Genomic DNA, 17,002 nt, shown 5'->3' on the forward strand with positions numbered 1-17,002 from the left:
CACTATTCTAGCGAGGCACCCGAGAGCAAGGGAGCAGAGGCATTTTTTAGCGGGCCTGCTGGACCAGAAGGAATGGGTGGGAACAACAGAGGGAGGCAGCTGATGGAGAATTTCTTTGCGGACCTGTACAGCAATGAGCAGGAACAAGATGCATATGTGGGGGAGGGGGGTGTCGAAAGGGACCCAGATATCGAGTGAGCAGAGGGAGTTCTTGGAGGCGCCAATATCGACAGAGAAGGTTTTGGAAGGCAATTGGCAGGTTGAAGCTCCACAAACGCCAGGGGGTCGACAGCCTTTACAGCAATATTCTACAAAACAATAAGCAAACAACTAGGAGCCACCCTGGCAGATGTGTTTAATGAGTTCCGGGAAAAGGGCTCAATATCTAGGTCTATGGACATGGCCCAAATTACTTTGAACCCAAAGCCGGGCAAAGATGCACAGCTCTGCTCTTCCCATAGGTCAATAGCACTTATCAATATGGATGCCAAGTTATGCATGCAAGTCCTGGCAGTGAGGCTGGAGGAGGTATTACCTGGCCTGATCGAACAAAACCAAATCAGGCTTCATCCAGGGGAGGAACACGTTTGATAATATAAGGAGAATACTCCATATTGTAGACAAAACTGCAAGGTTAGGAGCTAGGGTCCCCACACTTCTCTTGGCACTTGATGCCGAGAAGGCATTTGACCAAGTTAACTGGAGGTATACGTTTACGGTGCTATGAATGATGGGAGTGGGCCCATGTTTTTCCAGGATGGTTCTGGCAAACTACCAGCATCCAGTAGCTAGGTTAGAGGTAAAGGGCAGGCTTACTAGACTCTTCCCTATCACTAGGCCAACCAAGAAGCACTGACCCTTGTCCCCCCCCCCCTCCGATTTGCTATGGTTATGGAGCCCTTTGCACACAAAAACAGAAGCAATGAGACGATTCAAGGGTTAGAATGGGTTAACGCTTAACATAAGATAGGGCTGTTTGCTGACAACGTCATGGTAATGGTGACCAACCCAACACAGTCACTACCGGAGATCATGGGGGAAATTAGCAGGTTCTCCAAGGCATCAGGGTTCAAAGTAAATTTGGCTTAATCTGAAATACTGAACTTGTTGGTGGGGATGAGGGAGGAGGAACGCCTTAAAAGTGAAACCCATTTCGGTGGGCTGGGGTTTTGGTGAGGTACTTGTGGGTGAATGTGACTGCAAATACCAAAACAGTCTATAAAGCAAACTAACCCCCCACCCTGTTGCTGGGCCTGGTCAGATCAGGAAAGATTTCATGTGTCCTGGTTAGTTCAGATAGCGATAGTTAAAATGAACGCACTTCCTAGATTTTTTTTATTTGTTCCAGGCGTTGCCTATTGCGCCATCCGGAACGGCTTTAAAGGGGGTACAAGACGAGAGTGTGGAACGGGAAGAAGCGACGTATCAGAAGGGTGGTCCTGTACAAACCCAATCTGCAGGGGGGCGGGGGGGGAGTGGGATGCCCAAACATAATGTAGTATTTTCAGGCGGCACAACTGCGCGCTTTGGCAGAATGGCAGATTGGGTAAGGGAGGATGTTATGAAACATTGTATGCATATGAACAGGTGGTAAAAGGTGAGCCCACATAGAAGATGCCATGGACGAAGAGGGACCATAGGCCCGCAGGGTTGAGGGAGAACCCCATTGCAAGGTGCACGCTAGAGATTTGGGATAGGGTTAACAGACAATATAGGTTATCACTGTGGCCATTGCTGAGAATACCTATATTTCGAAATCCAGCCTTCATTCCACGTTTGCAAGATGGAAGGGGGGGGGTCGGAGAGGGCTTGGTGATCTTTAAGGAGGCGGCGCGCTACAAGACGTTTGAAAAGTGTGAAGCGGAGTTCCGGCTATGCGAGGGAGACCTCTTTACGTATTAACAGCTCAAACATTGTGCAAGCACATCCACTATGAGGGAGGGGGCAAAACGAGAACTAAAGAGTGGGAAAGGGGAATCACAGACACTGTGACAAACAGAGGTCTTCCTCAACTCTGCACAAAATATTATCCAGGGTGGCAGAGCAGAGCCCACTACAGATTAGGGGCAAATGGATGTGGAGAAGGATCAAGCGACTCGAGGAGCGTTTGGCCCATTTGCATCAGTGCAGAAGTTACATAAAATGAAAGGCTCTAGCTCCCCCACTATGCTGGCGAGACTGTGGAGAGGAGGGAACAGTGAGGCATATTTGATGGGGTTGCCCACAACTGAAACACTTCTGGCAGGAGGTCTAGTCAAGGGTTGGCAAGATCTTGGACAGAAGCGTCAACTTTGATCTAGCTCTGGTGATGTTGAAAATATATGTGGCGGGAAGTGTCGTGCTTAGGGGGAGGAGAGGAGTACTGTGAGCGAACCTTATGCTAGGGGCTAAGAGATGCACTGCTAGGATGTGGCAGAGGAGAGTGGTGCCCTCCATTGTACAATGGTATTATGCTATATGGGATCTCATTAGTATGGAGAATGTGACTGCAATCATACATGGCAATTTGGCACTGTTTGGGAAAGATTGGACTCCCTTCATAGAATATGCTTTGAAAGATGTAAATAAGCTGTATTTCCCCGCAAGACTTACTGGAAATTCTTTCAGAATAAAAGTAATTGGGTGACAGAAGGCGGATTGTGGTTGTAAGCTGTGGTGTGTGACCTAGGCTGGGAGGACCGGGGGGTCCATAGTGATTTCAATTGACTAAAGAAGGTGGCAAAAATAGGATACAGGTTTTGGAAGAAAATGTTGAATAGATAAGTATATTACGGTTCTTATGTGTTTGCTTTATATTTTTGTTATGTCTGTGGTATATTGTATGATGGATGAGATGTTGTCAAGAACTCTTGCTGAACAATAATAAATGTTTTGTAACTAGGCAATATTCATTAAGACGCAGACCATTTCATCCCTAATGTGCGGTAATTGTTAGTCATACAAGGTTTTTGTATACAATAAGTATTTGAAGCACATGCATCACTGCACTTACTTTGAAAGCATTTTCAGATTCCATGGATAATAGATCTCCATCAAATGGAATTAAGTCAAGACTGTACTCCTCTTTGTGAGTAAAGGAACTCAAGACCCCTTTATCGTCCAGCCTTTGTTCACAGAGCAAGCTTCTACGTGGTATAAACAAGATGTGGAACTCCCTCGGAGGAGAACGACTCCGGTCTTCACTGCAAAAAAATATTTCAAAGCACAGATTAATACAAATCCAACATGAATAAAGCATTCACCATAGAGACCAGGTCTCTTCTATGATCTGGGCAGTGTACATAAACTGGCAAAACAGAGAGACCGAACCCAAAAGATCTTAAAAAAATAAATGAGTCAGAAACCACAACATGGCAGCCACATAGGGTGCATGCAACAGGTTATGATGAACTAGTCTGGTGCCTTCTGCTACCTTGCATAAACAAATACATTCTCATCCTACAGATCTCAAAGGTTTGCGCCAATAACCTGGACCAAAAAAGCCAATTCTTGTATTCTTTTGGGACAGTGTAAAGGAGAGAGAGGAGGCTGCCATTAAAGATTTTGTGGGTTGATTGTGGGAAATAAAGGATTTTAGACAGAAGATCATAAATCCGATTCAATACAGGTCTTCCTCGCCCCTTCCATAATCCAAGATACTCAAGTCAACATATAAACACCTGGAATTATGAAGATCCCAACGAAGTGTAAAACCAGTAACAGTTTCTTTACTGCACACTTGATATTATTTAGAGAGGGCTACGGTATTCTTTCTGTGTAAAGACCTGGAAGCTGAAAGGTTAAAGTAGAAAGAATAGTAAGTGACCAGAAAACCTCCAGTTATACCTAATCGAGGGCCTTACAACACATCTCCTTTATCTCTGATCAACTCTAACTTTCCATGCTCAACTTTATTCCCTTCAAACCATTAAATTGCAAAGTTGGTCACGAACACCAGATGAATGTGTAGAACTATATTTTCCTATGCAAGGATCAGGATGGTCAAAAGGAAAGAAAAACTAAAAGGCTAAAACTAAACACAAAAAGGACCACCTGTTTTTTTATAAAGTCCCATGCATAACAAGCAGAATTTTAATTTGTTTTTTCTATTGGAAGCCACTTTGTGATTTACAATGATGGGGCAATGTGCTTGCTCCAAATAACTCTAATGTTTAATCAATGTGTTTGGTTTGGAACTAGTTGCAGCTTCCTCACTTGTTTTTGTGCATGGTTCAGCATATAGTGCTGTACTCTGGCCTTGATAGATCAATAGCACAGATTAAGGTTTTTACAGTTGAAAAGCTAGATGTTTGACCATGCCTCTAGCTAATCCGAGTGGAAGTCTGATTTTACAAACCACTGACTGCACCAGGATAAATCTGGTCAAATAGTATTCATTAGACTCCTAAGCATATGAGAATTTGGCACCTGGCACCAGTATGTTTAAGCACTAGAAATATTACAGCAATGAAAAAAAAGAGCCCTATTCCACACAATTTCAGGTGCTGAACTTCGGCCCTCAGCAACTATACTGGGTGACGGCTGTGCACTGCACACTCTCGGCGACACTGAAGTGGGGAGCACGATACTACATTCCAAAATTACTCTCTCCTGCACCTTACATGGAATTACTGAGAGACACTGGTAGACACTTTTGAAGAAATATGTGAAAATCCCAGGGTCATAGAGCTACTACTACCAGCAAAGAGCTTTTCTGCGATTGTTGGCCTACTGCATTCTTAATAAGTTGTTCTGGTTTTTCGCATCCCCTTCCCCGGACATCTAACATCCAGGGGCACTATGAGGGAACTGCCATAAGGCCAGGCCAGGAAGCAGCAGGGCAAGGGGAGTGAAAATGCGGTTATAAAGACCCACTGAAAAAGCCTCACACTTTAGTGCCACTTTGAATCTTACAAGTGAGAACCAATTTATCACAAGGGTTAGTGGGATACACCCAGGCTAAAGGAGGAGGGAGATAGTATGGCAAAAGTAGGACACACAGTGAAGAGATCGAATATCACAACTGAAATGCATTCTACCTCCTTCACCAACAATACAGACTACAGTGGTGTAAATGGATCAGGAGGCAGGGTAAAGAGGCAGGGCAGGGTAAAGACCATACCACCTCATCCCTGATCCCTCCCCACTTGCCCCATCTCACCCATTCCTATCCACAGGGATCGAAATAGAGAATGGATACGCAGGAGCTAAAAGCAGCTCCTGAGTATCCAGCATAAACCAGTTACCAGGAGCTACCGCTGGAGAGCAAGGAGCTAGTACATAGCGTTAAGCAAATCTAACTACCACATAAGATTCAAACATATCATGTTGTCCATTATTTATGACCCCTTATACTTTTAAATGTTGTATAGATTTATACTAATGTTTATTTATAGATTTTCCCAAGCGCACAGAGATTCATTCACATAGTTGTGTATGTTCAGGATCAGTTTGCATGGGGAGCCACAGGTAGCCAGCTCCTGGTTGCTGTTGCCGTCAGGCTAACCAGGCTCGTCTAGGCCACAAGCAGGAGCTAAATATCGCCCGCTCCCCTCAATGTTGCACCCTGCATCCACCCCAACCCCGCTGCTTCACTCCTCCCATATCCCCCCCGCCAAACGGACAGTAATTAGGGCTCTCGCTACAAACATTCAGACACATTTAATCTTAAGAAGAAAGACTCAGGATTCCAAGATGGCCGCCTGCAGGGGGTAGACGTGTCGGCGGAGCTCTCCTGCATCCTGAGGCTAGGAAAGGCCCACCACCCGGCAACTGGGAAGAAATCTGCGAGGCAGGCACCTGACATTCTGCAGTGCATAGAACACGGCTTGGTGGACTCCCCTCCATGTCGGCTGCAGCGACGGAGTAACGGCGTTGGCGGCCGAGGGTGAAGAGGGCCGCTGCGACCCTGCTGTGCGGTGCTCTGTACCCCTCCTGAGCTGAAGGTGAAGGGGTCCGAGAAGAGGAGGGCGGCGATCGGGTGGCCACCGGTGGTGCTGCAGGACCCGCTGAGGAGGAGGAGCGGTATTGAGGCTCCCGGCGGGACGGGCAAAGAACGTGCAGTGGCAGCTCGCGGGCTGTGGATCCTCCCGGTGGGCGAGGAGCGACACGGGCGGTGATCACCTGGGGTGCCGTGCGGCCAGTGCTACAGATGCCTGCTCTGTGCAGAGGAGGAGGCAGGCGGTGTCAAGCCCGTCTCCATACGAGGAGTGGGGACTACCTCCCCAGGAACGAGGTGAAGCGGAGCAGCAGCGGGCATCTGCGGGAGCGAGTGCCGGAGGCCGCCACAGAGGAGGAGGGGGGAAGAGGATGCATCGGCACTGACAGAGCTTGTATTGAACAGGCCCGATCCCAGAGAAGGAGGGGGCAGAAGGCTAGTGGCGGCTCAGGTGACTGGAGAGGCCCCGTATTAGCGCTGCTGCTGGTTGAAGAGAGGAGCCAGATGGTGCAGCTGAACGCCACTGGGACCACTAGGCGTTCAGTGGCTCTGACAGTTACCTTGGCGGATCAGGTCCCCGCTGGGGGTTGCTTACCACTGTCTACTAGGACTGTGCAGGCAGTCGCAGCAGCGGGGAGACGGACGGAGCATCGGTTGGTGCAGCTGGAGAGAGCCCTGGCTGGCAGGTGAGAGGAGGACACCAGGAGACCAGGGGAGGGTGTTGCCCATGCCGCACTAACATAAAGCTTGTAATTGGCGGATCTCAGTGCCTAAGGCATACACAGGAGGCACAACATAGCACGGGGGCCTTCTTTCTCATAGGAGAGTCCCTGTCAGAGTGCGGGGGCTGAGCATACCCTCCCACTGCCAGGAATATTCAGGGGAGTGCACGGCGGAGTAGGCGGCAAGGAAGGTATTGAACCACCGGAGAGGGGACAGTGGGAAGGCCGTGGTGGAGGGAGGATTCTTTAAAGATCCTCGGGTGGCAGTGTGCCCGGTGGGGTGGTAAATCGCCAACAACAGAGTGGGTGGACCGCACAGACAAAAGATGCGCTGATATGTCATCCAAAAATAAGGGAAAGGGCGGTAGAGCGCCGCAGACTCCGGGGGACGGCCCGGGCACCCTTCCCACTATCTGGCCGATACAGGAGATGAGGGAGTTGGCTAAAACTATGAAGGCGGGCTCAGAAGGAGGAGATTCATCACTCGAAGGGGAGAGCCCGATCACGATGCTAAGGCAAGACCTCAAGGGGGAGATGCTCACCCTGCAAACTAGCCTAACTAAGACGTTCCAGGAACAATTTCAACTGATACGGGCAGACCTCAACTCGGCCTTGGGGGAAATAAAGCAAGTGTTGCGACAGCAGGGGGAGCGGACCGACCGCCTGGAAAGGGGCATGCAGGACTTGGATAAAGAGGTGACAGCCAATAGTGAAGTGATTGATCGGCTAGATACAGCCACGCAAAACTTGGAGATCCAAATGGAGGACATGGAGAACAGGTCTCGGAGGATTAATATAAGGGTTAAAATGCTGCCGGAAACCGTCCAAGACAAAGACCTAAAAGGTGTGGCTCAATCTATCTTTGCTGAGTCTCGCCCCTGATCAGATAGAGCTCCATAGCATTCATAGAGTGGGCAGAGGAGGCAAGGGGTCAGGGTCGAGACCTAGGGATGTTCTGGCGGCGTTCACCAGGTATGCTCAAAAGAAGGCAGTTCTCAGGGAAGCAAGAAAGCCAGAACCAATAATGTTTAAAGACAATCGCATCGCACTATTTCAGGACTTAGCAAGCAGCACTCTGACAAAGCAGCACCAAATGGGACCGGTGCTCAAAGCACTCAACGACAGGGGGATTAACTACAGGTGGACCTTCCCATTTGGTTTGCTGTTTGAGTGGGAGTGGGCGTCGAGTTGGGTAACCACACTGCGGGATGGGGCGAGTATTCTGCAACTGGACTTGGACGACGCTCCCAGTGGCTCTGGAAAGCAAACCTTGACGACAAGATCAGAGTCAAAACCATGGTCCTGGACAACAGTAGTAGAAAAGAGAAGGGGAGTGAAGCTGAGCGGTATGTCATCTAAGGAAAGGAATAAGACAAGCCACCGGGTGGGGTAGGGGTCGGGACGCACAAGTGGAGTCTTAAATCACAACGTGCTATAAGGGTGGTGGACCACTATAGGGAGTATTTGGCGGGGGGGGCATCCATCTGTGAATCAGAAAGGGTGGGTATACCCGTAGAGGGGGAGCGAGGGGAGGGGGAAGGGGGAGGCAGAATGGGGTTGGGAAAGAAGGGGGAGAGGGCAGCAGAGCACCTCATGAGGGCCAGGAGTTAGGGGGTGTCTCTTTAACGGTGAGGAATACATAAGGGAGCAGGAGGAGAGTCTAGGGGGTTTCGCCATTCGGACGGCCCCTCAGGAGGAGAAATGTGGGGACCTAGCTATCATGAGAATATGGACGGGTCAACCAACTTTCAAGTGGCTAACACATAATGTGAGGGGACTTAATACCCCACTCAAGAGAAAGAAATTGGAGCAATTCACCAGGAAAGAACCCGGACATCCTGGGTCTGCAGGAAACACACCTTAGACAAAGAGACCAGGGGCGACTGAAGTTGCGGTGGTTTGACCAGATCCTGCATGCGTCGGGGGAGGGTAGGTCTTGGGGGGTGGCCCTGGCTATTAGAAATTCAGTAGACTTCAGGGGTCATGGAAACTATACGGGATAAGGAGGGTAGGTATATCGTCGTTAAAGGGAAGTACCATGATAGTCCATATACCTTGGCGATAGCGTACGCCCCAAACTCAGGCCAGGAGCAGTTTTTGAAGCGGTTCCTGGGAAGGTTGGAAGACAAGGCCTGGGGGCCGATAGTCTTGCTGGGGGACCTCAATATAGCCTGGGAGAGGGAACGGGATAGGTCAGGGCGCCCCGTGGGAGGAGGTGGAGCGGTGATGTCGGCAGACCTTAAAGAAAGAGTACACGGTGCGGGGACGAGAGACGTGTGGCGAGAATTGAAAGGGCTTTACTTTTCTGTCCGGGGTCCACGGTTCCCAATCTAGAATCGACTACATTTGGGTAACGTCGAGTCTGGTGGGTCGGATCCGGGAGGTAGTGACGGGCCCCATTGGTATCGCTGACCACAAAGTGGTCTCCATGAGGATGGACCTGGGGTATCGGGAAAGAGGGGTGTGGACGTGGAAATACCCGGGATATCTTCTCAGAGACCCGGTAATTAGGCAAGAGATAGAAGAAAAGATTAGGAATTTCTTTGAGATCAACGTAAGGGAAGAAACAAGGGAGGAGACAAAGTGTGACGCTTTTAAGGCTACGTTGAAGGGGGAATTAATAGCGGCAGCGAAGTGCAGGGAGAAGCAACAGAGGGCATTGGAGAAGCAGCTGGAAGAGGAGGTTGAGACAGCAAGGCGTAAGCGACTCCGACTAGGGCTTCCATGAGGGAGTATCGTAGGGCATTAGGTCAACTGGAGCTCCTCAGAACCAAAAAAAGCCTAAGGGGCTCTGCTTAGCGTTCACCAAAAGTTTTACACGAAAGCGAATAAAGCAGATTCTCTCCTTACCCGTCTGCTAAAGGGAGTGACAGCTAGGAACGCGATCACGGCCCTAAAATCAGGATCGGGAGAACGGGTGACAAGAGCAGGGGAGATACGGGAAGCGCTAGTTGAATTTTATGAGTCGCTCTATGCTTCACAGCATCCCCAGGAATGGAGGCAAGTACAGTTCTTAGACAGGGTGGAGTTGGGGAAAATTGGGGAGGAGGCATCGGAATTGCTCGACAATGAGATCACAGAGGAGGAAGTGAGGAGGGTGATAAGAGATTTACCCCAGAATAAGGCCCCGGGCCCAGATGGGTATACCGCAGCTTTTTACAAAACTTTTGCATCTCAGTTAATCCCTCACCTGACTTACCTCTTCAACACCTTTAGGTCAACGGGGAAGATCACTCCTTCTATGGAGGAGGCCAGGCTAACCCTTATTTTGAAGCCAAACAAGGACCCTGAAGAGAAAACGTTTTATAGGCCCATAGCGTCAATTAATATTGACGCCAAGATTTTTACAAAAATGTTGTCGAACAGGCTAGAGGGCTATCTTCCGGACTGGATCCACCCGGACCAGGCGGGTTTTATAACAGGCCGACAGACAACATCAGAAGAGTGGCCCACTTGGTGGAAAAGGCCGATAGAAAGGACACTCCCACAGTCCTCCTTTCTCTAGACACAGAAAAGGCGTTTGACTGCGTGGAGTGGTCCTTTCTATTTAGGGTTATGCAGAAGATGGGAATAGGCGGGGGTTTCTGCGTCTAGTTCAGGCCAACTACCAGAATCCTGCCATGAGGATAGCAGTTAATGGGGTTATGTCTAGGTCCTTTAAACTTAGTAGGGGCACTAAGCAGGGTTGTCACCCGTTACCTATGCTTTATGCAATTTACTTGGAGCCTCTCCTGCAGGCCATGAGGAAGATGGAGGAGATGAAGAGCATACAATTCGGAGGGGCGGAACATAAAGTAGCGGCGTTTGCGGATGACATGTTACTGTCATGGACGGCGCCGATGGAGTCCATCCTTGCAAGCCGAAACATTCTGGAGGAATTTGGGAAAACCTCCGGTCTCAAGATCAATATTAGTAAATCAGAACTCCTGAATCTGACCTTAAGGGCAGGGGACCGAGAGTTAGTGAGGACGGCTACTCCATTTCTATGGAGCCCAGGGGGAATCAAATATCTAGGGGTGAAAATTACCCCAACCCTTGCAGGGTGGTATCAGGCTAACTATCCACCGTTGTTAAAGGACATCAAATGGGACTACTGTATTTGGAGGGGCCTGAGGATTTCGTGGATGGGCAGGATGACCGCGATCAAAATGGTAACACTCCCCTGTTTGTTATATCTTTTCCAGGCAATACCTCAGGCAGTCCCTGCGGGTTTTTTTTAAGGAGCTGGGATCTTTAACTAGAGAATTTCTGTGGGAAGGGAAAAAAGCACGTGTCAGTAGCCAACAGTTAATGGCTCCCAGAGGAGAGGGAGGGCTCGCTTTGTCGAATTTCCAACAATATTATGAGGCCACCCAATTGCGAGTAATCAGGGAATGGCTCCAGGAGGGGGAGGCTACGCAAGATAAAAGATGGGTAGTAATGGATAGGACTGTAGCACATCGCAGCCTAGCGGAGGTTCTATGGCTTCCAAGGCACCTTAGGCCAAAACATGTGTACGAGAGCACCATTACAAAACTGATGGCGGAGAATTGGGACAAGTTGGCGAGAACAAAGGGAATCACGACTTTCCCCTCCCCCTTCACACCCCTGTTTCGCAATGGAGATTTCACCCCTGGGTTGGAGATGGGGGCATTCAAGCAATGGCAAGAGGGGGGCTGTAGGCGTTTGGGCGACATGTTTAGGGGGGAAGAGAATTCTCTCATTTGAGGAGTGTAAGAGGGAATACGGGATTAAAGAGGAGGAAAGACTCATATGCGCAGATTCGCCATTGGGTCCTGAGCCCTGCAAACAAGCAGGCAGCAATAAGGGAAATGACGCAGTTTGAGAGATTCCGGTCAACTAACGACGGATCTAAGGGCCCAATATCTAACCTATATAAAATCTTGGACGAGGCATGTACCAGGGGACAGTGGCCGTATATGCGGAGGTGGGAACAGGTCCTGGGAAGGGCAATTGAGGGGGAAGAGTGGGAGAGGTTGTGGAGGAGAATCCCTAGATTGGTCAAAGCGCCCGCACTACAGGAAATGTGGTATAAGATCCTGTTTGTGTGGCATTACACACCTATCCGGCTCCGGGAGATATACCATACCACCTCTGGTAGTTGTTGGCGGGAATGCCGGATGGAGGGTACGGCGCAGCACATCTGGTGGTCGTGTCCAAAAATAAGGCCCTTTTGGCAGAAAGTTGAGAAGGTACAGGAACGGGAAATAACAGATCCCCTGGGGAGGTTATTCTGGGAATTAGATGGGACACCTTGGTAGAGCAACCTAGATCTCAGGAAGAGGCAAGAGCGATTTTCATACTTGCGGCTATGACCGTTATAGCGCAGAGGTGGAAGAGTAAGGAGGTTCTCTTGTTGCAGGACCTGCTGCGGAAACCTTGGGAAATTGTGGCCCTTGGGTGGGCAACATACGCTATGAATAGCGATATCCAATCTTTCGCAAGGGACTGGAAGGAGACCCTGGACTTCCTTAGGGACGACTTCCGAATTGGGTGGCACCTGCAACGTTTGCGTTTATTGGACCTGCAATGAACATTGGCGACCAGTCCATGGAGGTAATGGACCAGGGACGACGTCAGACTGCTCTCAGGGGGGGGTTGTGGGGGGGAGGCGGGGGGGGGGTTGGAGTTGGAGGGAGTGAAGTTGTGGAGTGTAATTGTTTTATATGTGCGGGCAAGCGATCCATGGAAGTAATGGACCAAGGACATAATGCAGCTGCTTTCAGGGGGGGCGGGTTGTTGTGGGAGTTGGGAAATGTATTTCTTTGTTGAAAAAATAATTAAAAAGAAGTTTTTAAAAAAAAAAGAAGACAGACTCAGAGTGCTATCCTACTTCTATGCTAGAGAACAGTCTGGGGCATCTTTGACTCAGGGTGGGAGGGGGTCATAGTCTACCCATGATTCACAATTCACTGAGCTCTTAAGCTTTTTACAGAACATCCTCTGTATAATCTTTCTTCTAACAATACCAAAAAGTCAGAGATCATCCATGCATTACAGACACATTGCAGTTGGAGGCAGAGGGCTTCTTGCGTCCAATACAGAGCACTTTGCACCTTTAAGAGACCACTCACATCCCCTGGGGCTGAAAATACAGCCACAGTAAATGTAAGTTAATCCAAGTAGAGGAAGAAAGGATCCAGAAGTTAAGCTCAGAAAACAAAAGAGATATAACAAAGGCTCTATGTGCAGATTGTGGGGGGGGGGTCAGAAATGAGAGGCGGACACAAAGTTGTAATATTTTCACATTAGGCATTTTTATTCAAATAAAAAGGGGTTTGGATAAAGGTCCATCTGTCCCTATCCTAACGAGAATGTCCCTGCCTATGAAAATAAAACAAGCTGACCTTGTCCAAAAGATATCTGACCCTTACACTAACATACACAATCAGAAGGTGCAATGCAAATGTCTCAGTTTGCATTTCAAAACAAAACGTGCAATTCCAGCAAATCACTCCTCGAGTCCAGGAGTCGGTTGCCTTCCCCAGAACTATTTCACGGAAACTGTGGATAGTGTTTTGTTCCAACAATGTTCTGTTAAAGTCAATGAAAAGGTCTCTCCCAAAAATACTTTCCTCAGATTGGCTAAGCAAATGTCTCTTCTATAGAACACTTTTCTCAGGATGGCAAAATCTGTTTAACTTGAACAACTGCTTCAAATGAAAAAGTATCCGTTTCCCACAATTGCTAAAAAAAAGATTTTCTGGTATACTCTCCGGCCAGGAATTTCTCAACTGAATCTCCAGATATCCTGGTGTACTCTCCTGTCAGGCATCTTTCAATTTACCTTTTTCTTTCATCTACCTTATGAATTCCTGGTGTATTCCCCAGCCAGGAATTGCCCCCTTCACGCAGATCCCCTGGTGTACTCTCCTGCCAGGTATCTCTTTCAAAAAAGAGCTCACTTCCTGATGCATATCTTTTCACCAGGTCTTTTCTACAAGATATAACACAGTTGAAGTATAGCACAGTTGCACTTCTTCAGTGTTTAGAATTGGTTGACTCTAGGTTTCACTCGTTCGAACTTCCCCCTTATTGATATCCCACATACGGGGCTCTGTTCAAGTTCAGTCTGTCAACTTCTTTCTTAGTGTCTTTTGGCAATGCTTGGTGCACGTTCCCCATATTGACATCTCATAAGGATAATTGTACAACTATTGCCCTTTAATTTCTTCTCTAGTGTCTCTTGAATTATGGCAATGCGGGTTCCAGGTTTCCCCAAATTGGCATCTCATCTAAGAAGATTTGTACCACTTTTGCCCTTGTCCTTCAATTCTACTTGGTCGGTATTTAAGTCCCAAATGTATGTTAACTTGTTGGCACGTCCCAGGGCCCCCACACCCTCACTCCAACTCCTCTTGGTTGACTCACCAGGGCAACGTGCAGCTGGTGTGAAGGGTGTTGGGCAGGCTTTTCCTGCTAAGCAGCGTCTTTCAGATCCTGCGTCGGCCTCTCGCTCTTCCGCCGAAGGAACCATTGCCACTCCACAAGACGGCCTCTTCCCCAGTCAAACGGCAAGTCACACAGCAATTGTCTCACTTCTATCGATCCCTCCTCGGCACCCGCTTTAACTTTACCGGAGTTCCTCTCCTCTGGTATGATATACCTCCAGGCGGTTGCCTGTGACCGTTTCTTCCTCCTGCAGGGCTCGTCTCTGTGAATCTGCCTCTGGGTTTGCTTCCCGCTCCGCGCTCTCGCCAGCTCTCGTCTCCTTCCCTCACCTGCAGGTGATTTCAATTTCAAATGTCCCATGCAGCGGATTGTGAACCTGACAACTAGACCACATGTTGTACTTGGTATTACTTTCATTCCAGATTGACCTTGCTCCTCCTCTTCGTCCCAGTACTTGAGGCTTTCTGGGGACCTGGAGCCCAAAGGCATTTTAGACAGTTTTAAATTAATTACTTTGTAGACAATTCTTGTTTAAATAAGAGCCATCATAAACATGAGATGTTAAATGTGTTTTAGAGCAGTAATGTACATATATAAATAGAGTTATGTTTGGAAAGTTTAACAAAAGGGGTTTTCAGAGTTTTACCACTGAAGGGTTCTGAATAATGTCAACATGCCGCCAGGGACTCCGGAATTAAAACAGCCTTCTTCACTGGTTAGAGAAGAATACTGCGTCTCTCCTGTTGGAGTGCTCACCACCCCCTTCTACCCCCCCCCCCCACCGACAGCAATCTCCTCCCATGTCATCCACCCTCAGAATACCACCCCCGGGGTAAGGATCAGGTAGCGGCTAACTTCCCCTGGCCACATGGGAGGAGACTCCAGGCTGGGGACCAGTGAGGACTCTGCAGGATTCATCACAATATGGAGAAGGGAGACCACACTCTACCGCTGGGTCGTTATCAGGCTAGATGAAGGAGAAATTAATGTTATGCAGATCCTGCTCTCAATTCTCCAGGATACGGCCAAGAGTTTGGAACTAACCTCAGAATGTGCAGAGTAGTATTGACTAGGCAATAATATTCAGATTCTGCGGGTCTCTGAAATCAAGGGCACTCAGAAAAGATTAAAGAACTGATATCTAATTTCTTGGAAACAGCAACTAAGGAGGTAGGAACTTGAATCTCTGACCTAGCCAAGAAACCTGTACAGGCATCCAGCTTAATGGCATACCCAGGCATTAACTGACTCACACGTAGTAAATTCTGGAACTTCAAAAATGTATAGACAAACTCCAGGTAGTAGGGAACATGACCCATTTGCTATATCCAGCTATGCACAAAATGATGCTTATGATGAGATCTAGAGTTGGCTCATCTGAAGTGCTATCACAATAAAAGAAAGTGATTAAAGGGAGGGAGCTGAGGAGGCTTGATGAGTTTTCGGCTGGTGCACAGATGGGGAAAAGGTGAGGAATGCAATTGGCGCAGTGACTTTGGAGATATTTGGCATATACGAAGGAGCATAAATAGTTTGAAAACCACTGTCAATCATTAATAAGAGTAAGAGAGGGGCCCCTTCTTAGGTGAAGGGTGCAGACAAACATAGGTGAAGGGTGCAGACAAACATAGCAAAAGAAAAACACATTCATTAACAGGATAATCAAGAAACACTCATAAGGTGTGATGTTTTAATCTTCTATGAACAGATAAAATAAGAATTAAACAGAGACTACACTAGGTAAACTCTGCACATGGGAAGGGAAGATCTTTCTTCTGATAGAAATTCCTCTTTCAGGGAAAGGATAACTGTTTACAAATTAGCCGTTGCCTTGTTTTCCATCAAACATTTTCAATCAGAGGGACGTCTGGCATTGAAGTAATGGCATCTGAGGTTGATGGGGATGCATTTAGGGTAACTGGAGGGTCGCCAGACTGATATAAAAAGGAAGGATAAGTTAATGATAAGATCTTTATAAGACTACATTTAAGCAAACTATGTCAGAAACGGATAGCTCTTAGAGCAACAAACATCAAATGTAGGCAGCACCAACAAATTATTCCATCAGCAAAACATACTTCTACAAACCACTCGCCGCAGTTTGTCATTTAAGGCTGCAAATTTGAGATTTCAGGTAACCTTTGTCTTAAGAGGCTGAGTTGTATTTCAATCAATATCAAACCCTAAATCAAATTGAGGTACAAAATAATGAATGACAAGTACAAAATGCATGAACAAGAAGCCAAGCAACTATTTTCTGGACTACAGACTCAAAATATTGGAAAACCCAATATTAATTCTAAATCACTTAAACAATTGTTTGAACAAATAGAAAATCCCTCAAAAAAGGAACGTTCCAAATGGTGGGAATTCACTTCATTGGAAAACTAGCTACAGGTGGGAAGAATTATCAGAGGTCTACGCATCTGCATCTTTCCCTCATTCGATGAAGATTTAGAAGAACTAAGAGACTGGGAGGAATTATTAAAAACAACCTCACAAGAGATGATGCATAGGATAATAACACTAAAAAAATCTCATGATAAATTAACACAGGAAATTGAAGAGATTAAAAGTAAAATCAAGCACCTTAACATCCCGGAAGCAACATCTAAAAATTATCACATTTTGGAAGAGTACCTAGCGAAATATGAACAGGAAATAAAAATTTGAAAACAAACATTTCATAGAGATGAGATGGACTATGAATTTAAAAGGGTCTATACTTCACAAAACAAACAAATAGAAAACCAAAAGGGTTCATATCTAAAAAAAAAAAATCCCAAAACAAAAGTACCAAATGCCTCACCACGGTCATCAGAAATAGAATCAACCAGTGAAGGAGAACAAGAGATCTCAAACCTCACAAATCAAGACAACATAGAAAACACTACTCCATATTCTTTTTTAGAAGAATACAGAAAACACAAACAATGGAAAACAAATCTACCCCAGCATATGACAATCCAAA

General features: G+C 47.3%; 1 protein-coding gene across 1 annotated transcript in view; it reads right to left on the reverse strand.

Moving 5' to 3' along the window:
- The window catches only part of VPS33A (VPS33A core subunit of CORVET and HOPS complexes), a 285,704-nt gene that overhangs the window by 247,586 nt on the left and 21,116 nt on the right, over nt 1-17,002 (reverse strand). The window contains exon 4 of the mRNA XM_069619602.1: nt 2,993-3,182. Within this exon, the coding sequence (XP_069475703.1) occupies nt 2,993-3,182 (190 nt within the window). The remainder of the gene's footprint in view (nt 1-2,992; nt 3,183-17,002) is intronic.

This window comes from Ambystoma mexicanum, chromosome 10 (assembly GCF_040938575.1).
Source record: "Ambystoma mexicanum isolate Mex_15411 chromosome 10, UKY_AmexF1_1, whole genome shotgun sequence".
NCBI lineage: Eukaryota > Metazoa > Chordata > Amphibia > Caudata > Ambystomatidae > Ambystoma > Ambystoma mexicanum.